The following is a 23846-nucleotide window of genomic DNA, read 5'->3' on the forward strand; positions in this document are numbered from 1 at the left end:
TACATTTACTATATGGGTACATCCTGCTAGTCTGCCCTAGTCTTAGACATACAATCTAGTTATGTTTCAGTAAGTCTCCTTGGAAGAAAACCTTTAAATTACAGTTCCTTAGATGCTTCTCCTTTTTAAACAATCATACCCAGATTATTTAAATCTGTGCCTTTTTTTTTTTTTTTTTTTTTGCTTCTTTAAAAAAGCATCTGAGACCACTCGATTTTAATTATAATAATGAAACATGATCTTTTTCATCCTAGCCTTTGCAAAAAGATTTGCAAGCTGAGTGAGTACATATGATAGTTTCTGAATACCTCTTAGGAACCAGTGCAGTTATTCCCCACATATTAATTTCAGCTCTTCTGTGGCCCTCCCACGATCTATACAAAACATGCTATCGCCTAAGTGCTGTTCATTGGTTCCATTTTGGTATTGTGCCAACAACTGTGAGTTTTTTTTCACCCACACAGCTTTTCATTAAACATTAAGCCCAATCTATAAAGAAATACTTTTATATTTTTCTAATCTTAATGAGAAATGTTTGGTATTCCTCTAATAGTTATTAAAGCAGCAAACCACGAATAAATATTGTGTCCCCCAACTGAATCCTGTACCAATTCTCAGAAAATTTGCACTATGATTTAATCATATCTATTTTTTTTGGTAATTATAATCTTTCAGAAAACTGTTAAAGATTATCATTAGCTTTTGTTGGAAAGAAAACTGTGACATCTATGATTTTGATAAGTTTTATCCCCCTTTTGCACTGCCTTTATTGATACATGAAAGCAAGCCAGAACACTGAAGAATTGAGTATAGTCAATATGCAAAATATTTCATGCCTTTTTTGTTAAATGAGTATATTTTTAATCCCTCTGTTGCAAATATGTATAACATTAAAAACAATCACTAGTCAGAAATGAAACAAAGGCACGTCATATACCGAGTCTTACAATAATATGTTGTTGATTGGATGACTTGAATAGAAACAGAAAACGTGAAAGTGTTGCATTGGCTCATCATGGCCCTATGTAGGAAGCCAGTTCATAGTTTCCATATGGTCCATCTGTCTAGAGCAAAACATTTCTGAAGCATGAGCCACATCGTTCAAAGTCAGCTTTATCCCTGACTTAAGACATGACTCAGAAACACCACAAGCGTGTAAGTTTCCAAGTGGTCTCTCTGGTCACCTAATCCACTGTTGTCTTCTTGGGAGCTGAAGTGGAAGACTTTACAGCAAATCTCTTTTGTCTCTCCATTTAGAACAAGGTGTTCCAAATGGATTAACCATATAACAGTTAAACACTTCTCTGAGGAGACCTTTGCTGTTACTTGGACTTCTCTCCTGGGAACAGTGTGGGAATTTCCGCGGTGTTTCTCATCTTATGTATTTCTCTTCTCTCTTTAGTAATTTAAAATTTATCTTGAGGGGGAGAAAAAAAAAACAGTTTCTATTCAAGATTGCATAAAGGCCAGAAAAGAATCATTCCATCTTTTACCCTCTGGTGCCCCATGTAGTCACATGGTTCAAAGAAACAAGACACTTTGAACTTGACATTGTCCAGATTATCCTCTTGGTTTTCTCCCCTTGTTCTTGTATATCTGCCCTTCTGAGTAGTAAGAGAACTCTTTTGGAACATGTTGATGTGATTTTTTTTAATCTAAAACTGACTTTACACCGGACCATATTTATAAACCCATGATGCTGTCCTGTGGACAGATGTAGCATTCCCATGTGGGGATTAGAGTTTTAACCACCAATTTTGGTGACTAGTCTTGAGCTCTTTCACTTCAACTCTCTGGACAATTTATTTATAACATAGAGTTAATATGTTCTCCAAATTTCTTCCCAGGAGTCAATGAAATTAAATGAACTTATTTCTGTGAAAGCACTTCTAACTTTGGGGAAGTGAGTTTTTCCTTACAATAAAAAAATAAATGGTAGAATTACATTCTCTCTGTAGACACTGGAAAAATATATACACCTGTCTTAACAGACTGTGTTATCATGTTTAATTCCCAATTCTTCATTTTATTTAACACTAGCCATTTTTATTTGATTTGTTGGGGCCACCAGCTAGCTTTCTAACTTTGCATTTGATGTTCATTCAATCATGTAGTATCTCTGATCGTTAATTTCCTTATATTTAAAAACAGAAACAGAAAACAAACAAAGCATAGGAAAGTGGGAGGTGCCTTTAAACATGAACTTATCATTTTGTCTAATTAATTTGTATGAAACCATGTGGTACATATAAGGGCCTATATTGTATTACACATGATTATAGAGACAGTTATGAAAAAAATTTAACCATAGGAGATAAAGTCACAAAAATGTGCTATAATAAATTAAACTCAGTAAATGAAATATTAATTAAAATTTGTTTATAAAACAGCTACATCTATCCCAGGCAGTTTTGTAAACACAATGAAAATATACAGCATGGTGCCTGGTCCCTGGGAACTTAGTCTATTTATGGAAATAGAGTAACTAAAATAGTAGATCAATTAGAGTGTCTTTATCCCAGGTGGCAGAGTGCTGATTATTATGGTAATAAGAATTTAAAGAAGGAAAAGAAAAGACTGGAATACGTTGAAGACTTTATAAGCATAGTCATCACTGATGGAGTTTTTTCCACATACTATTAAATATACCATATACCATACCATCTAATCTTCTCATTAGACACAGTGACATGCATACCTAGACCAGCAACTCCATTCTGGGAAGTAAAAACAAACAAAAAAAGTCAAGTTAGACAGGAGAATCAGTTTCTGAGCTCTGAAAACCAGGGAGAGGACTTTGGACGTTGTGACAACTAATCAAGAGTCATAGTACCTTCTGGAACAGTTTAGGTACACCGTAAACCTAGAAGATGTTTAGGGAGGAGAGACTTCCATACAGATTAGAGACACCTGGGCACTAGATAAGATGGGGAGAAAAAGTCAAGACATTAGCTAAGGTTAAGGTTTTATAAAATTCTTGCTTAGTAATTGATGCAAGTAAAAATGATGATGAAAATAATATAGCACATTAGTAGCTGGTGGTTCAGATTCAAGTTGTGTCCTGTGGCCTCATCATCGTGGCTGTAGAAGGAGACATTTGGAATACAGCAAAGGAATATATTTTGGGTTAGTTCTGGAGTGCCTAAGAACAGCCAGCTCTGGGAGACCTCATCCTTCAGAGCAAGTGAGACACTTACCTGCTATCACACTGAGCAGGGAGACAAACCTCTGTGAGTGGGTGGGACTCATATGGCAAAGATCTAGAGAGTCAGCTCTTTAGACGACCTACCTACAGCGATGGTCATTGTAGTCATTTCCTACAGTAACATGTAGAAAATGTTATTGAAGGAATACCCATTTCTTCTGTGTCCCTCTCTGTATCTACAGTCCTGCTGTGTACTTTCTAGGTACTTATTAACTCATTTTGACTTTCCTGAAGACAGATGGAAGGAAATATTTTGGTTCTTATGGAAATCAATTTAGCGGCAGTTTGGCCTAAAGGCAGTTGCATTGTGTCCTTAATAGCTTGGTTCTTTTTTTCTCCTGATATCAGTTAGGCAGCCACATATATTTATTGATCTCCTTCCACGAGGCAAATTCTGTGCTTGTGCTCGTTATGAAGTAGTAAACAAAATCGCATGGTCTCAGCCCTCATGGAGTCCGTAGGCCTGTGAGTAGCAGACAAATTTCAGAGCATTAATTAAACTGTAAATGATAGTTGTGCTGAGTGCTTTGACAAGTATTTAGGGAGCTAAGGGAATGTATCATGGAGGACACCAACCAGACGAAAGCAGAGTCTCCATGGGGGAAAAAACGTTTATGCAGCCCTCACCTTGAGAAGCATATAGTCTATTTAAAATAAAATGATCTGTCAGCAAAATTCAAGTATACAATACCACATTATGAACTAATTTCACATTAGATCCCAGGGTTTTTTTTATCTTATAGCTGAAGAAGTTATAAGTTATCTTATAACTGAAGTTATTTATCTTATAACCAAAAAATTTTTAAATAGTCACCTTATGAGGTGACTGATGAGTTAATTAGCTCTTGGTGGTAATCATTAAATAACGTATAATATATCAAATCATCAGTTTGCACAGCTTAAGTGTATACAATATTGTCAATAATACCTCCGTAAGTCTGGGGGGAAATAAAAAATTAAAATAAAATGCATCATTGTGAAATATTTCTATTGAAAGATATAAGTCAAAAGTGAGTATTTAGAGGTTTCATCATCAAATGGGGCTGGAGTGGATGGAAGGTTCAGAATCGCTATGCTGTGTATAGGGGCATCCTCCAGAGACAAAACCAAACCACAAATTAGCCGAGTCCATAAGTCATCATGTCACAAGGACAGAGAGATGTATGGGCTATAGACTGAGCCCATATCCGATGAAATTGTTTGACCCCAAAGTAAAGGATACATCATTTAGGGTAAACAACGGCAAGGATTTTCATCTACGGATGAGCATTTCAGAACAAGCTGTACAAACAGAACTTTGGGAAGGGCACCAGGGTTCACACAAGGAGAGGTTAGTTCATAAACACCGACACCTCATTAGTGGGATTGTATGTCTTCGACATTGAAAACCAACAGTGCAGATCCAGGATGACTTAGTTTTTTTTCCCCCCTCAGTATTTATCCATGGGTCCACTGTGGCCACTCTGTGTGTACCGTTATCTCAAGTATTGGGAACTAGTCCCCAGATCATAATAAAAAAGCAATGGGATGATCCATACTAGCTGAACAGTGATGGGGAGGTCTAAGGTTGGATCTGTAGGAAATGTTATTGAAGGAACATATTATATTTAATATTTTCTTTAATGATGTTGAAGAAGGCATTTCCTTGAGGGAACAAATGTATTTTGCAGATGATACCATAAGGAACACTAAAACACAAATTAGAAAAGCATATATGAACCTTAAGAAATTTCACTTCACAGTAGATAACAGAATGCAGATCATCTTGGAAAAATGCAGACTAATAGTAACAATCCATTTGGGAAAGAATAATGTACAACACAGATACTCAGCCAGTGAGTGGGCGAGCTCTAGTCAGAATCCTGAGTGAAGGGGTGAAAAGTCAGCCCTTGCAACAGGATCCTGTAGAAAAACAAGCCAGCACTGTGGCGTGTACATTGCCAAGTCTGGTTTACAGAGGAACAGCCAAAGTCCTTAAAGCCTAACGTTTAAACTCACTGATAACCCTTCACACGTATATGTTGGCCTTTCCATTACCTACTGTTTGTAAACATGGACCTCAGAGAAATTGCTTCAGATATTGTACTATGTGAAGGAAATACCCAGCTAGTATTGAGGTAGAGCGAAAAGACAGTAAGGCTGCTTCTTTTTTGGATAACTGTCTAAAACATCTCCTGGTGGAGTGATGCGTAAATAGAGGGGAAATACCGCATGTAAATCTGTTTCCCTTCTCCTGTCGGATCAAGGGAGAACCTAATGAAAATTAATGAAACCAAGAAGTAAAGACAGGAAGAGAAGGGATGTAAGGGTGGTTTATAAATTGACCATAAATTTCAAAAACCACTAAGCCATTTATAATGGCTTATAAAATTAGCAAATCCTAAATAACTGAAAGTTTCTTGGGGTTCTGGAAATATCTTTAATGATATCTAGTATCTCCACCAAAAAAGGGGGGGGGGATAATTTATTCAATTAGAATGTAAAAAATAGACCAAACACTAAACTGATTCAGAAAATGACATGAATTGATAATCGATTACACAGTAAGCATTTCAGGATAATCACCATGTATTAAGGTTATTATTAAGAACCATTTTTATTTTACTATGCAGAAGTCTTGGTTACTAGACTGTAACTGCTTTATTGAATCCTGGGTTAAATGGTATTTCAGTAATGGGATTTAAATTTGAGGTAACAGACTTACTGTTAAAGAGTTATATGGAGTCTTTTCCAAATTCCAGACTCAATGTTAAAGGTTTCTGTATAGGGGAAGGAGTTTGTGAGGAAGGTACTATTAAAAAAAATTATTTGGAAGTCTACAGAGGAGAGAGTTGGTCACAAACTATAGAAATGAAAGCCAAAGTTCAATATTGACCTGTACTTGACCAATCAATTGCTATATGGGTCTCTTTGATAGAGTTCTTTACTGGACACTATGTTCTAACCTTCAATCAGGTTCAATTTAACCAGTATTTTATGAGAGTCCTTCAAGAGCCAGGCACTGGGGTGAAACATTAGAGCTATAAAATGATCAGAATTTGTTCACCGTCTTCACAAAGAGATAATCACAAGACCAACAGGCCAGGGCAGTGGAAGAGATGGAGGCACCATGCAGTGAGAGCCAAATAAGGAATCCCTCACTCAGGGCGTGGACATGGGTTGGTGAGGAGGTGACACTCAGGAAGGAGTTGATGTTGTATTGGAAGAGACAGTGCTTCATTCAGATGAAACTGTGTGAATTTTCATCTCCTGAAGAACAAATATAGAACAAAGATTGCTTACCTTTGCTTATCTTCATTTATCTTTGTATAAGAGCAAATACTAAAATTTTTAAAAATATCTCCATCTTCTAATCTGATGGGTAAAACAATTGGTATATATAGATTTGAAGCTACAGTAAGGGCTCAATTGTTATTCAGACAGATTCTTCTAAGACAGAATTCTTGGAAGGTGCTCAGACTCAGGCCAGAGCACATTGTCCACAATGAGATTAAAGCTACTGTACTCCTATCTCCGAAGAAGGTGACAGATTGGCTGCTTAAAGGACAATGCTAACAGAAAAGTATGCCAACAGCCAGACAGTCACCCTGTTCTTTTAGGAGTCATACTGTAGAGTTTAATCAGAGCCTATAAATCAGATGGGCTTTCCCTGGTAGCTCAGATGGCAAAGAATCTGCCCACAGTGTGAGAGACCTGGGTTCGATCCCTGGGTCAGCAAGATCCTGTGGAGAAAGAAATGGCAACCCACTCCAGTATTCTTGCCTGGAGAATCCCATGGACAGAGGAGACTGGTGGATTACAGTCCATGGGTTCACAAAGAGTCAGACACCAGACACGACTGAGCGACTCACACCTTATAGATCAAGTGCATTTCCATTTGCATATGCTTTCTCTGCCCAATCAATGCAGTCTGCAGTTTGCTCATGCAGAAGTTGTTTCCACTTCCTCCCATCTGATTAGGCAACAACTCCAGATGTCCACAAAAGTTACCTAATGATTATAGCTCTGAACCCTTGACTGGCCTAGGAATAGGTATTTGACATTTGTTTTGCCTCCATGATTGTCTTAAAATATCAGTTCTATCAGAAGAATCGTTTTAAAGTTCTTGAGTCCTCCCTGACTGGTAATACATTCAGAAGAGATGATGCCAGGTTTTTGCACAGTGATTCCATGTAGGAGAGTGACTCCCAGAATCTTTGTGGTAAAAGAAACCTTTGATAATCACTTAGATAAATCTTTACATTTTATCACTGAAGACAACGGTGGCCCAGTGAAGCCAAATGGACTTCTCACATCCAAACAGCAAGATTCTGCAATGCCAGGATAGAGGGCCTTAGTCTCCATCTTTGGAAGTCAGGATCTCTGACATCCTAAATTTAATGTACATACAGATCTCTTAGGGATCTTATTAAAATGCAGATTCTTATTCCATAGTTCTAGACTGGGGCCTGAGACTCTACGTGTCTACTAACAAGATTCCAGCAGATGCTGATTCTGTTGGTCCTTGGACCCCACTTTGAATAATAATAAGGATTTACACTAAGAAAATGCCTCCAAGTGAAGATAAACGTTAGTGAAAGGATAGCTCTGGTTCAGACATAGCAGGTAATTCCAAAAAGGATTGGTATACCTTATGCAGATCTACTGTTACTGCACCAAATATTCTGTATCATTTTATGATAGAGATAAACCACCATCTTATAATACTAGTTTCCTAGGAAACATCATTTTAGAATCTTGTACTAATTAGAAAATTGATTGGGTAGGATTTTTGCTCCCCTTCATCTCGTTGTCCCATGCCTTCTTATTTCAAAAATGTCATCTAAGATGCATAATTGGCAATTTTCTGATAAATGTATTTCTTATCTTAAGGAATTCATGATTCTTGAGCTCTTTGTGAATTTCATGATTCTTAAAGAGGTATTTCTTACCTCTAATAGTTCTCTCACACACACAGACACACACGCGCACACACATACACACACACACAGGCCATAGTCACACATCTTATACTATATTCTTTCCATGAAGCAAATGAGTTATTATGTGATCAAATTAAGAATTTAAATTTTTACAAAGAGTGCAAACAGGTAAGATGAAATGGTCATTATAGAATATATTCTTAGTTCTGGAATTACCTGCTTAATTATACTGTATGTCTATATGGATTTATAGTCCTGGTTCAGAAAAAATATAAAAATAAAATATCATATACTTCACAAATTTTTACATCCAATAAGTTACATGGAAAACATGGTTCCATGTGTTTTTCTTAAATTTCATGGAAAGACATTCTTAATTGAAGCAGGTAGAATGACATATTCATAAGAAATGACCCAACCTCACAGGTTATAGTTCTTATTTTTGTATTTCTCTAGGTAGTTCTTCCTCTACTCATTTCAGCAAAAGTAACCAGTTCATTTAAAAACTTTTTTTGAAGAATTAAAAAAAAACTATGTAAATAACAAGATATTTGTTGTTAAGCTTATTGATATTATTATTAATGATCATAATTATACTTTATTGACACAAGTACTCATAGGGCTGAAGATACAGAACTGTTAGTATTTATTCTTACAAGCCATTCTTCGTGAAATTGGTGAAGCAGATGTACAAGATCACTTGAGAATGTTTTTTTGGCACTGAATTTGGCTTTAAGGGGGATGGAAAAAAAAAATCAACCTGATATTAGCAAAAATGAATAGTTTTATTCACATCTCTTTGATGCCAAAAAGGTGGTGTTTATTTTTATTTATTCTGGAAAGGAAATCATGCATGATGTTTATGGTCTAGATGAACTATTGATAATAATCATGGCTATCAGTGTGGGGCACCTGTAAGAAGTATATTTGTGTCCTGGAACTTTCTGGTGACCCTGTTTCTTTGAGTATGATATTTGGGGTAAAATGAATCCATTCTGAAATGCTTTAGTTACTGGAGTGACAGCAACAAAAAGAGCAGTTTTAAAGGACTTCCATCTCTAGGTACAGCCCCATCCCAAGACCTTGAGAACAATATTCTACCAAGATTCTGGAATTTTGATAGGCAAATGTGAGTGAGTAAAATGTAAATTTTATACAGTTTCAAAACAGTTTACCTTAAATACAAAATGATTTTCATTAAATACTTCAGTGGAAGAATAACTTTTTAAATTTTTTAAATGTATTTGTATTTGATTTGGGCTGATTGCATGAAGTGAAATTTATACTACTAAAAATCTGCCTCTTTATAGATTTTTTACACCATTAAAAATAAGACCTACTTTGTATAATCTTTTAAAAAAAGGAGGATGTCATTTTTCTTGTCAGTAATCATTAGAGTGTGAAAGTGCTTGACTCCTATTGTAATTTGATGATTTCAAAGATACCAATGACAGAGGAGCCTGGCAGGCTACAGTCCATGGGGTCTCAGAGGCAGACATGACTTAATGACTAAACAACAACAAAATGAAGTACAAAATTGTGTCTACAAAAGAAAAAACTCAAAATTATTTAAATGGTAAATGATGATGGATGGAACCATATAAGCTCTTACCAAACCAGTGTTTCAGCATCAGGTGATCATTGACAAATTCGGAAATGCCCAAGAGATAATGACTTATCTGCCCATACCTTGCCAAGCCCTTTCAACCTTTCAGCCTCACACTAGTTAAATTTCAGTTAACTGAGTTTATGAAGACTGAAGCAAACAGCAGAAATATATACCCCACGGTTTTCATGGGACATGGTTTTCTAAATGTTTTGTCTTCTTTTCTTTATGTTGTTCAGCCACCAGGTCATTTGTAGGACTCTCCATACTCCATAGGAGGAAAATTGCCAGTCTGAAAGTTCAGTGTCTTTAGCGTTCGATTGCTTATTACATTTTTACCCTCTAGGTGCCAACCTGGATTCACTGGAGCGAGATGTACTGAGAATGTGCCCATGAAAGTCCAAACCCAAGAAAGTATGTTAAAATAATCTGAAATTTGCTCTCTCCCCCAAACTACAGCAACAGTCGCTACCGCTTGGTGCCTTTACAGCTCAGTTGTGACTGATGCCTTTTGTTCTAATCATGGTTAACCCACTCAGGGCAGAAACCCATTCAGTACGATCTTGTCTAGCTATGTCTCCACAACAAACCACAAAGGTCATCAATTTCATAAAACCCCTCAGGATGGTCCTTGACGCTGGCAATCATGGCGGGCGGGCCCACCAAAACTCCTTTCCTTCCAGTGCGTTGGACCAGCACCATAAGCAGAGAACCTAGTTGAAGAAAACACCCAGCTCTCATTTTAAGTGGCTCCGTTTGAGAGAACACGGTCACTTAAAATGCTGGGATCTTTCTATCATGTTTACCCAAATTTTTATCCCATTGGGGGAAACGCCAGAGCCTAAAAGCCATGATGAGGACAAAGACTCAGTTCCTGAGAGTGAACTCACCAAGTTCAGTCAAATGACACTGAAGGAGCTTCTTTCTAGCATATATTCACCTCTTCTCTTTTTTTCTCTGTTTTTTTTCTACCATTGTTTTTTTGTTTCTTCTCTCAGGTGCCCAAATGAGTTTACTGGTGATCGCTGCCAAAACTACGTAATGGCCAGCTTCTACAGTACGTCCACTCCCTTTCTGTCTCTGCCTGAATAGGCGCATGCTCAGTCGGTGCCGCTTTCTTGTTGCCGCATCTCCCCTCAGATTCCACCTAGAGCTAGATGCGTTTTACCAGGTCTAACATTGACTGCCTCTGCCTGTCGCATGAGAACATTAACACAAGCGATTGTATGACTTCCTCTGTCCGTGACTAGTGGGCTCTGAGCTACTCGTAGGTGCGTAAGGCTCCAGTGTTTCTGAAATTGATCTTGAATTACTGTGATACGACATGATAGTCCCTCTCACCCAGTGCAATGACAATAAAGGCCTTGAAAAGTCTCACTTTTATTGAGAAAATAAAAATCGTTCCACGGGACAGTCCCTCTTCTTTATAAAATGACCCTATCCTTGAAAAGGAGGTGTGTTAAGTTGTAACCAGTACACACTTGAAATGATGGTAAGTTCGCTTCGGTTCAGAATGTGTTCTTTCTGACAAATAAACAGAATAAAAAGAGTTCAGATGTTTCTCTTCATTAACCAAACAGTTTGCATTAAAAAAAAAAAAAAGCACTGAGTAGGAAAATTAAAAGCAAACATTTCACAGCAAAGGAGATAGCCTGGGTTCTATTTGACCTTGTTTAGGAAACAAGGGATTCAGGTCTAAATGATTTTTAGATGAATTGTTAAATCACTTATTTATATTATTCTACTCTCAATAATAATTTTAGGAAAAAGTTGTTTTTTAAAAATATTTATTAGTTACTATGAAATATCACAGTTCACTGCTAGATGTATACTTTTAAAATGAGAACCGGGAAATTTTGCTGGATTTCTGTGGCTTCATGAAGTTTTGAACATTCCTAAAAGACCATTTACATTGTATATAACTGCATGGATAACTAAACTACGTATCTGTCCTTCTTTTGTGAACAAGGACTTTAGCTTTTAATTCTGGAACTTTCAAAACATTATTTTAAAAATAGATTCCATATAGTTATCCATTTAGATCAAAGGTGACAATTTTTTTTTTCTGAAAATTTAGATCAGATAGTAAATGCTTTTGCATTTGCAGACCATACCATTACTGTCATAACCACAGAACACTCAGCCTATGGAGCACAAAAGCAATTCATAAGTATGGCCGTGTGCTATCAGATTTTATTTACAAAAGCATTATAATGGATTTGTCAGCCTCTGATTCGGCTTGTCAATTGCTTACCCCAAAAAATATTTCACATAGTGTATTGTGGTATAAATTCATGTAACACAAGAAACAGTGATAGAAATTGGTCATTTGGGGGCCCTAAAAGAATGAGATTTGACCCTTATTTGTGTTCATGCAAAGAGTAACCTTCTGTTTCTCATGTTAACAGTTAGGGAAGAATAAATTCTATCAAAAAAGAAATTTCATATGCATTATGAGGAGATTGGACCCATACTATTCTATCAGTTTTTTAGTGGGTGGTACTTCTGATGTATTTACAAAAGCTGCATATAAAAAATCACGTTACAGACCATTTTTTGTTGTGAAAAAGTGATAAATTGGCATTGCCAAATTTTCAAACACAGTCTCCTCTTTATTCAAAACCTTTAAATAAAATGCTTTCACTGGACAGAATTGTTCTCTCTATAGCTATAGATTATTGTTATAAAGCTAGATAAGATGAAGCATAAAAACAGGAGGTAAATAATAGAATTTTACTTAATACAGCCATTCCTTTTAGAAATGTTTGTATTCAAAGGACATGGATTTACAAATCCCTGTGACTGTATAAATTCAGTACAATTATATTTTAAACTTTAATGAAAATTCTGAACATGTGTATTGTACTTAAATTTTTGGAATATCATTGTGCACTGAAAGCAATGTAAAAATGAAGGCATTTTCCAAAATAATGATGCAGTGAGATCTGACAGTAGAACCTGAAATAATATTCTCAATTTCTCTTTTAGACCATATTCTCTTTCATAAGATATGATTTAAAAATAGCCATTATGTATTTTAATCGGAATGTGATTCCTTGAATAAATTCTTTAGTAAGCTTTCAGTGGCACTTTTGGAAGATGTCCAGGAAAACAGCATTCAGATTTAACCTGATTTAACAAAGATAGATAGGAAGCACATTTATAAACAAAGTCTGTAATGACTGTGCATCAGCCCTGCCTCGTGTCTGGAAAAGCAAGAGCTTCCATTCAGAAACTGCTTTCCAAAATTGTCTTGCCCAGAGTTAATTTTCTAACTTCCATGTCTTAAATTCTCAGTTTTTACTTCCACAGACCTTCACATCGAAGGCAGGGAAATAAATATTTGCTGCTCTAAGAACTTTATGTTCAACTAGTAATGAAAGCTACGCAAAAGCTAAAAGGTGTTGCCATCTTGGTAAAGTTTAAAATTTTCTTATTTTTGTTCATAAAGTTTGAAATGCATATCATACATTTTAAAAGAAAAAATATTCCCCAGCTTCAGAGAGACACATTGTTCAACTTACCAAACCACATTTTCAGTTGATGAATCACATTGTAAAAGAACATACAGTTTTTTAAATGATTCTAAACCATAACTTACATTATTAGGATTTAATACAATTTTTCTGGTCAGGGTGTCCTATGGGACATGTATTGATTTATAAAAACTGATTTAAAATATTAAAAAAAAAAGGAACACATGTATCTTTTATAGGGCTTTCTTGAAGGAAGCCATTTGCCTTGAAATAAAACATTTACAATACTTTCTTGGAAAATACTGTCAAGGTTAGTAAGCTTTAGATTTCACCCCTCTCAACACAGAGTTCCTGCTTGAAAGCATTGTTTTCATCATGGTGTGTGTGTTGTGTGTGGGGGGGGTGCATGTGTGTCTGTGTTTGTATATACAGACAATCAATAATCAATTTATAGACTATAGGAAAAAACACACAGCTTCAATAGTTTCAAGCAGTATGGAGCAAATAGGTCATATATAAACTAACATCTAATAGGAAGTAATTCTAGAATAGCCCAAAGTATAGACTATTTAAAAGAGTACAGTTTTAGAACTTACAGGCATATCCTCAGAATGAGTAAACTCAGATAGCCTTAAAAGTATTTTTGATTCGTAGTTTACTAGTGCCTAAATTATTTGTGTTGATTTTTCCAAATGTTTTTTTAAATTCACTGAAGTTATTAGTTTCTTTATCAAACATGTGTATCTTGCTAAAAGTAAAATAAAGACACATCAGCCTATAACAGAATTATTAACTCCAGCTAAGCATTAGTGAGATTTCACTGTGCGTGTTTTTATGAACATACTTGCTCATGGCATATGGAAACTTGGAAGAAAGGAGTTTCCTATTGCATTTCAAAGGGTTCAGTGGCAATGTGGATTGGTATATGTGAAAAAAAAAAAAAGCATCTACTATTGTAAAGGTAAGTTGAAAATTAGAAGTCAGTGGCTAAATTGGTCCCATGTAAAAATGACATTGACAAGACTCCTCTAGAAACCTCAGGGGGGCAAAAGTCAAGAGGACACATACCTCTTTGAGATTACTTGCTTAAGAAAACCCAAGAATGTCTCCAAATGTTAACAGAAATTATAATTGCATGTATGGACAATTTCAACTTTTCAAGAAATTTTCTTGTTCTTTTCTCTAATGCAGTTGAAAATTTAAATTAACCTACAGGTTAATCAGTTTTCTCCAAACAATTATAAAATCCTACAGCAAAAGATTAGTGAGTCAATACTTAATAGTTTCTAAAGACTCAGATTTAAATTAATTTTTTATATTGCTTACTGCACAGCAGGAAATCACATGTAGAAAAGGAAGCTAAATTGTTTACAGTAACCTTTGTGTTTTTGAATTATTAATTTAATTTGAAAAATGGAGTGGCTAGGCAGATGTTCAATAGGAAACATATGATATGTAATAAGCCTAAGCCAACATTAGATTAAATAGAACAGATAGAAAGTAATAACCTCTTCAGAAAATGAAAAGTATTTGTGTATTCTGCTTTTCTTGACTTACAATGAAAGAAATGTAGCCACCAATAGTCAAATAAATTACAGTAATGTTTGCTACAGGACTTGGGTGACTGATGCATGCTTCTTCTGCTTGTTTCCTTGTTAGGGCTTATGGCCAGAAGAGAGTACAATTTTAAGTACCAATTTCCCTTTGAATTATTTGAAATTGGAGCTGCCTGATATGAATGACTTCCCATGAAATGAAATTAGAGTTAGGCTCACCAACTTACCTATAAAACTGTAAATGCAGTAATATGTATGCATGAGCATGCTACTAATTTTATTGACGACTTAACCAAGCTTTCTATGCAACTAATATAGATAATTAGCAGTGTTCATGTAGGCATGGAATCATGATTCTCTTCTCTGGAAAGAGTTTCTGTAGTCATCTGTTGATTTTAACCCTTAAATTTTTACTGACGTAGGAGGAAAAGGCAAGACACGGAGGGGGTTCTAGGGAGAAAAATTGAGTCAGTTGCTCATGGAAACATGTACGGAAATTTATTATCACTTCCTCAGAAAATGAATTGTGGTACCTTGATGTTCTGAAGTTTATATGGAGGAAACAAATTGGGGGAAAATGTCAATTTGTCCAATTCAGTGTTTCACAGAGGCAAGAGAAATTTGGATTGGAAAAAACTGTTAATTTTGCTGTGAACATGGTGCAACCAAAGTCACTCTACGTCCTCTTTCTTTAAATTTATGAAAAATGTACGTGATTTGCCTGAGTACCCCGGACTTCAGGCAAAGAAAATTCTATTATATAAAGTGCCTCTTTATCATTGTTCGTCAGTGTACTATTTGGTATGTATTTATACATACATATTATACATATATATATATACACATATATAAAATCTGGGAAACTTCATTTCCTTAAGAGGTGGCAAGTTTTGTGTTTTTTTTTTAAATATAAATTCTTGATATATCACAGAGGCTGTCAGAGTTTTGAGGGCCCGGAAATTAATCAAAACTAAGCCTGCATGCCTGCGATCAGTGGCCCAAAGTAAATCTCCAGATACACCTGTCCGCCAAGCTGTTAAAACCCCTCCACTGTTGGCCGACACACTTCACGTCTCCTTTATTCCACAGGGTCACCCTGTGAGGCATGTGTCAATACCATAAGCATTTTGTCAATGAGAAATGAACTTGTCCAAAGTCACTGAACAGGTAAATGGCAGAGAAAGGACCTGAAACCAGGATGACTCCAAACACGATCTCTCTATGAGGAGATCTGTTCATGTCCAAGCTGTTTTGGAAGAGAAGTACCCCTCCAGTGTGTGCTTTCAAACTGAAGAGATGCCCTGTCAGATTCTGGGACTGTCCTGGTATCTCTCTAGTCAGTGACCAAGGAAAAGAAATACAGACCACAGAACCCCTCTGTTTTCATCCTGCCCCACCTTCCCACCTGCCTTTCCACCCCCCACACACAAATAAGGGAGTCCTGAAGGGCCCCAGACGGTGACATTTGGTTAACAGCTTTTTGTTTCAAGAATGGAAAGCGTCACTTCTCGATTGTTTTTTTTTTTAATTTGCCTGATTTTCCCCACTTCTCCACTTGAGCCTGTGCAGGTCCGGCCAGTCCTGCAGTTCTGATGTGTCCTCAGTCAGGTGTGCTAGGACTGTGGGCTGGGGCGCACAGCTTCCAGCCCCCTCCCCTGGGCAGCACTGCGGGCCCCCTGGGTGCCTACAGCCATCAGCTAGCATCTGGGCATCAGGGCTCAGCACTGGGAAGTGCCCATCTAATTGGCTCTTTGTGATTAGAGGAAGTGGTAAATTAAAATTAACCAAAGAACCCAGGAGTTGCATCCTCCCCCGCCTCCTCTTTTTTTTTAACCATTTGAAAAAGTGAGGCAGTCACTGCTATCCCATGCAGATGATACAGAAAACTAGGAAGCAGGCTCCCAATTGCCTCAGTGCCCTGGCTGGCTTTTCTGAGCCGAAGTGTTCTCCATGTCATACACATGATGGAGAGAGTGGAAGATCTGGGGGGAAAGGAAATAGTTTAAAAATAAGTAAATAATACAGCAGGAAATATTAGAGCATAGCTAGCCCCAATGAAAAATAGCGATCTAATGTGACAAAAATTTCCAACCTAATTGCTCCTCTTGGCTTCACCTCCCTGCTCTGCCACTCTCTGCCTTTGGGTAAAATGACTTCACCTCCCTGGAACTCCACGCCTGCCTTTTGAAAGCAGCAGGGGAAATGATACCAAATGCCATCTCTGATGATAAATCCGGTCTTTGGATTCCCAGATAATGCAAATGCATAGCATAGAGGAGGGGTCAGCCATTCACTTCTCCCTCAGTAAGGTCTTTTAAGGGTTAATAAATACCTACCGTGTGCTGGAATTTGCACACCTCTTGAAAGAGAAGTTCCCTCTGTGGACTCGTGGGGGCGTACCTGAGCACTGCTTCCTTAACCATCCACCGTTTGTCTGTTCGATGTGCACGCCTACAGAGCCGTAATAGTCGTGTGTAATGTGTTTTGGAGTGCAGTGTATTGCTCTTTTCTGAAACTTTTTCCCTTTCTTTCTTTTTTTTTGTTGTCAACTTTCTGCATTGGCAGAGCATCTTGGGATTGAATTTATGGGTATGGACCAATCATCATTCCTTTTAGCCTGCAGAATTTAGAGCCTATGAGCTGAAACCTTTATATTTCCCCCCTGTCTACTCTTACCTTTCAGTTCCTAACTAATTTCCTTTCTCTTTAGAAGGGATCATACAGCTATAACAATGATTTCTTTGCTTTCGATCTATGGTTAGTTTACCAACGAGGTACTGAGGGCAGCAGCTTTTAGACTCAAAACCTTCACTTAGAGTTGAAAATCGCCTTACTGGGTACAATTCACATACATCCCATGTTCCTTGACCCACTGATCGGATCTGACCATGCTGTTATTCCAGAGCTGGGTAAGTTGGAGTGATTCATAAGGCTTTAGGAGGAACCAAGCCAGGGGCCTGAGAACAAAAGAAGCTTCACATACACAGACTTAAGAACACTCCGCATTTTCAGCTAATAGGAGCTTTATATACAATGTAAAAATCATCTATTCATATTGTAACCTAGAAAGCTCTTACACCGCAGCATAATATTGCATACATTCCCTGATAGCTCAGATGGTAAAGAATCTGCCTGCAATGCAGGAGACCCCAGTTCAATTCCTGGGTTGGGAAGATCCCCTGGAGAAGAGAATGGTTACCCACTTCAGTATTCTGGCCTGGAGAATTCCATGGACTGTATATGGCTGAGCAACTTTCACTTTTCACTTTCAGACATGGATTACTCTAGTTTTCTGGAGATATATACAAGCACTGCACTAAGCTTCATTATCTTATGAGCAAAGAAAAAACAGAACAAAATACCCTATGCTATTTTAGATGGAAATTCTAGCCATAAAAGAATTAAATTTGAGTCACCATATCCCAAGTAATCAAATACAAATTTTCACACTGTTCCCCAGTAGCTCAGCAGTAAAGAATCCACCTGCCAATGCAGGAAACTCAACTTCTATCCCTGGATTGGAAAGATCCCCTGGAGAAGGAAATGGCCACCCACTCCAGTTTTCTTGCCTGGGAAATCCCATGGAAAGAGGAGCCTGGTGGGCTACAGTCCATGGAGTTGCAAAGAGTTGGATACGACTTAGCGACTAGTCAACATCCTAGATAGTTGGGAGAAAAGCCAGTCTTGGCAGGAAGGGGAAGCCATTTTGTCCTCCTGGAGGCTCTGCAGTGCAGGTCCCCAGGCTTCCTGAATGCTACAGCCCTGGAAGTGCGTATCAGTCAATAAAGCAATGTCCTGAATAAAGGACTATCTGGCCCCCAATCAGCTAGTGTCAGTGACATCATGCAACAAGAGCATCTTATAGCTGTTGCTTTCTTTTCAATGGTAACATCACAGTCTACACCTAATGTACTTTCCATAATCTGTGGAAAATGAGGGTGTTGCAAGCTGTCAGTTGCCAGGGATAGAAACTCAATTACTTGTACATTCCCCTCCCCCCAGAAAAAAAATTCCAAGAGAAAACTCTTCATGTGATAGGGAAAGCCCCACATTGGTGTAAGTGGTCCTTTGCACATCAGAGAATGTCACTCGAGAGTAAGGAGTACGAGAAGCCCCACCAACATCCCACGGGTGGCAGGTGGTCTACATGAGGGGCATTATCTATTCAGGTTACTTCCCTCGGGATGAAATTTATCCCACTTTTCAAAAGGCGTATTGGCCTTACCTGAAAGGAAGAAAAAAAAATCCCACCATCACCTCCCCTCTTCTCCCTAAAAGCATCCTTCCAGTGTTATCACTTTAAGGTCTAATTATTAAATTTAATATTTGTTTTCCCAAACAATGAAGTAGAGTGATGGCTTTTTCAGATACATGACCTCCCTCGGTAAGACCTGAAGGGTTTAGTAAAGGCACCCTGAGCTGATACCCACACACCTCTTACAGGAAAGGCTTCCAGAGGTTCCAGCCAGCCAGAACATTCCATCCTTAAGGAAAATCAGACCTTACAGGCCAATCAAAATTGAAACGGCCAAGGCTTCTCTCTCTCGACCTGGCCAGATCAGTCTGAAAAACGTGCTTGATCTGATTCATTTAATGCATCCAGCCAAACCATAAAGGCTCAGAAGTGTTTCGACTCATTAAGGCAGATCCACCAACAGGACTGATGGATTCTTTTTTTCAACGCTGTCTCTAATTTGCTCTTGTCCAGTTGACCCTGTACCACAGGGAAAAAATAAGGGAGAAAAAGGAGGGTGGTTTTTTTAAAAAAAAAACATTTTTTATATTATTGTTCACCAAGTATTTCTCCTTGAACATATTTATTTTGTGAAGGTCACCTGATTTAGGGAACCATTGAAAGATCTGATAGAAACTTGAAAATACGTAATGCATTCAGGCCATCTATAGAGTCCTAAGCCACATCCATGCTCTAGGGGCCTTGGTTTCAACTGGCTCATCTTAGCACTTCTGTTTTGTCCTTTGGCTTTGACTGGGCTGCCTTTCCAGTTCCATGATTGATTTTTCTGGGGAGAGTCATCTGCTGACATAACCGGGGGAAAATGAGCAAGTCATTATATGCCATTTCTTCACGAACCCTAGTCAGTCTATTCTTTTAGAATTAACAACCACCAAAAAACTTGCAAAAGACGGCACGATGCCTTCCCCACTTTTAGCCCTTGGATAGGTCCTCTTTTTGCAGTTTGGGGAAGCAGTTTCCCAGGTTTTTCTAAAGATAGAATTGGAAGATGGAAGCACTACCAGTGCTTGCCATTTGAAAAGAAGGAAAAATAGAGTAAGTAACAGTACAGTAGGGTCTTCACTTTCTAGGCAGTGACGCTTTTACGCTCCTCTTTCTTAACCAATTCATCCCAAACAAAAGATTCCTGCTCTGCATTCTGCTTTCCCCAGAGAAGGACCAGTGGGGTGATGCCTTTGCTGCTTAGACTTAGTGCTAAAAACATCCAGGTGCCCGTTCGTTCCAGCCACATCAGCTCACAGATTAGCACCTTATGAAATTGAATTCCCTGTCCTGTGGCTCTAGGGGAAGGGAGGCAGCAGACACTCGCAATTAACATACAAGCATCCACAGGCCACGTCCTCATTTGACTTACGCGGCACAGAAATAACGTGACAGGGCTCCATGTCTCCTGGTCCGTTGTCGCCCCCGCAATGCACCAGCTGCTTTGCTTTCTAATTGTGGCTGCCACGTGACCGCCAGCCTAGGTTAGGAGTTATGCTGTATGGGATAACCCTTCCAAATCTATATCCACCTTGCTTCCCACCCCAGCACTTCCTCCCTCTGGTTTTCTTTTATGTATTTATTTTTCCTCCCTTAGTATCAGGCATGCTGTGCCAGGAACCTCAGATGGCTCCTTCACTCTTTAACCTCGTTTTTCCCTCCTACCTGGCTTCCTCCTCTCTCCGTCATTCTGTCAGTCTGTCTGGCCTCTTGATTTGCTTTCTTTTCCTCTTCCAAACCTTTCTGTTTGTTTTCGTATAATCTCTGCAGCATTCTGGTCTTTTTTTTACCCACTGACTATTTTCTCCTCCTCCTCCTCTTCCTGTTAATAATCAGTGATCTTATTAATTTGATTTGACAATGTTCCTGACCTGTTAACTGGAATTTGATTACCATGGGCTTGGCTTGTAGGAAATGTTTTTGTTTAATGATTAAGTCTGCTGTATCATAGAAATGGCATTGCACCTTTTTTCATTTCAAGAAGACTTCCGGCAACTTGCCCTCTCTCAGTAGAGGGAAAAAGAAAAAAACTGTGGCTGCTGAGACAGAGAATGTAAATTGAAATTGTTCCATAAGGCCCCATGTTGATACCCAGCTATGAGACCTTCATTGGTAAAATGTTTCCCAGTTCTTGACCAACTTGTTAATCAGAATAGCAAATGCAGCTTAGACTGCTTATTATGCATTGGTTAACTTCTCTTTCTCATTGAAGTTGTGAATATTTTCCAGTGGGTGTGACTAGACTGGTTGGAAGCTTCGTTCCTAAGAGGATCAGGTTCACCATTAAATCAGCCAATCTTACTAAGAACCTGACTACCATTCTATAAGCAATTTATCCCCCTCCAAAGCCGATTTGCAAATCGAAAACTTTCCGTGAATCAGAAACTGGTTGCAGTGGGAGTATAGTAGTACCTTCATCTGAAATTTCTAAACATCCCACCTCCGTGGTGCAACCGACATTAGCTAATTTTCCAACTTGTCCAATGCAGGGAGGTACAATCTATTCCAAATCTTGTATCATTCGTGCCAGTGGTTTTGTAGTGTCATAAACTAGATCTCTAAGTACAACTGGTGAAGTCATAATTGTTCCTCAAAGGACAAGTCTTCCTCGCGGCCCAAGACTATCCCATCCATCTTACTGGAGTTTCTCTGATACAGTGCCGAGCTACTCCATGTCCAGCTGCTTCTGTCCCCGTTTTCCTATTAAATCATAGGAATCCTGCCTCAGTTTTGTTTCTAACTACAAGTCAAGCTCATGTTTGCAAATGTCTTTGAGTTTTCTTTTCTTTTTTTGTTTTAAGTTAAAAGTGGTTCTTTGTAAAGACCACGGGAATAGGACCTAGCTGGGAAATAAAAAAAGGCTTGGGATGGGGGAGGGGAGGGGACAGGAAGCTGGGAAGAAGGGGGAAGGGGAAGGTCCCAGTGGTGCCGATGCCACCTCCTTTTATTGGCATCAATTCCTGTTGTCTTTGCAAGAGATTTTTTTTTTAATAAAATCTACAATTTTAACCAAAATCGTTATTTTACCATTAATGTTTATGGTTTGTCAGTTTAGTACGCATCTATGGCTTAACATTAAAGTCATTGAATAGATCGTAGTTTTTTTATTATAAATGGCCCTCCAATGGGCTTTGCAGCTTTATGCTCAAAATGTGGTGCAGAGAATGCTGCACCTTAAGTCTTATCTGCCGAAGGAATGAATTGTCCCGTGTGTATTTTCTTGTGAACATGGACAATGCAGCATGCCAACTCTTCAGTTGTAAGTCCCAGCGAGGGTCAGGGACCTAGCTTCGCTGACGTCTGTTCTCATCCCTTTCCAGAAGCGGAGGAGCTCTACCAGAAGAGAGTGCTCACCATTACCGGCATTTGCATCGCGCTGCTCGTGGTTGGCATCATGTGTGTGGTGGCCTACTGCAAAACCAAGTAAACACCTCCCCGGCCTCCTTCCCCCTGAGCTCACAGGCAGCCTGGGCGGCAAAGGCTCGGCAGAAACCAGGCTCCACAGCCTTGTCCTGGAAGATTAGAAGGGCAGGGGGATTTCCTCCTTATTTTTGGTCCTGAATAACCCATTCAAGGACCTTCCTAACCACAGGCATTAGAAAGCTTTGCCTATTTGTGCGAAAATGTTCAGAAGACTTTTGCTCACGGACCACAGTCCCATGACCCAAGAAAAGGGTTGGAGGGACAGGGTTACATAGGGACCCACGCGGGTGTCTGTGGATGTGGGTCCCTCCTGAAAGGAGTGTGGTGGGTACCACAAGTGAGCTTGTCATCTCAATTCTGAAGACACGTCCAATCTGCACTCAGACATAGGGGACAATGGACGCGTTTGGTGGCGTTTGAAAGGCAGGCATTTTTAAAAACGATGATGGAGTTTTCAGTTGCATCCAGTCAGTTGCATCCAGTTCAAATTCTCCCACAGTGTGAGATTTACAAAAGGACTCTCACGGGAGGAGAAGCAAGCAAAACTTGCTTTGAAAGAATAAAAGAGAAAACATGAAAATAGATTTGTGTTCACTTTGTTGGCTGTTGAAGCTGGGTCCTTGTTAACAAATATGATTATATGATATGAATTCCTTTCACTTTTGTATCATATGTAAAATTTCTACTTTGAAATAATGCTATTCACAGTTTTATTTTATTTTGTCGTTTCATCACATAAACTCTCATGCCAAAACTAGTCATGGGAATATTATTATGATCTCAATTGAGGAACACAGACAATCTGCATTTATGCCATAGAAACAAGGACATGGATGGCATTTCCTTAATGTCCTGGGATGTAGCGTGTTGCCAGAATCAAGCAAGCGATAGAGAAAAATAAACCTTCATGGAATCCATCTTATGAGTCTTACTAGATTCAGTCTCAATATTTGAATATTCATTACCTAGTTATACAAAAATGTACTAGAATAGGATCATGTTATAATTGTGCCAAAATCTTCTGGCAAAAGATGTACACATTTTCACTCACATACACACACTATGATACACAGATTCAAAAGTAACTCCATTTTCTTCAAAGACACACAGACAGGCAAAACTATAAATGAAATCAGCTTTATCAATTGCACAGCATGAATTGTAACCTAAGACACACAACCATCTGTAAGACTTGGGCAAAGATGGAGTGATTATGAAAGGCTGAGTTTTAGCCAAATCTCAACTTGACGTATCTCGTCTTCTCCTCTGTTTTTTCCTTATCTCTCAGCAGTCCAGTTCCATTTCTGTAAGAATCCCACCGGCTTCTTCAGTCTATTTGCCAAGAACAGATGACTCCACTTCGGAGATGGGGTGGCATGCCCTCTCTCTACCTCTCTCCCCACGAATCCACTGTCTTGAGT

At 38.4% G+C, this 23846-nt stretch overlaps 1 protein-coding gene and 1 long non-coding RNA gene across 17 annotated transcripts in view; one reads left to right on the forward strand and one right to left on the reverse strand.

The window, feature by feature from the left end:
- The window catches only part of NRG1 (neuregulin 1), a 233943-nt gene that overhangs the window by 198997 nt on the left and 11100 nt on the right, over positions 1-23846 (forward strand). For 5 of the 16 annotated variants that reach the window (XM_005226079.5, XM_024986179.2, XM_059882162.1 and 2 more), the window contains 3 exons: positions 10732-10790; positions 17331-17354; positions 22323-22425. In XM_005226079.5, coding sequence (XP_005226136.1) covers positions 10732-10790; positions 17331-17354; positions 22323-22425 — 186 coding nt within the window. Of the gene's footprint in view, positions 1-10079; positions 10148-10731; positions 11283-17330; positions 17355-22322; positions 22426-23846 lie in introns of those variants that run through there. The other 11 variants (XM_005226080.5, XM_005226084.5, XM_024986182.2 and 8 more) reach the window with 3 other exon arrangements.
- On the reverse strand, positions 569-10817 carry LOC132344062 (uncharacterized). The gene is made up of 3 exons (XR_009493161.1): positions 10624-10817; positions 3290-3668; positions 569-1417 (listed from the first exon to the last, which is right to left on the reverse strand). It is a non-coding gene; the product is annotated as an uncharacterized lncRNA (long non-coding RNA).

Source organism: Bos taurus, chromosome 27, assembly GCF_002263795.3.
Source record: "Bos taurus isolate L1 Dominette 01449 registration number 42190680 breed Hereford chromosome 27, ARS-UCD2.0, whole genome shotgun sequence".
Classification (NCBI taxonomy): Eukaryota; Metazoa; Chordata; class Mammalia; order Artiodactyla; family Bovidae; genus Bos; species Bos taurus.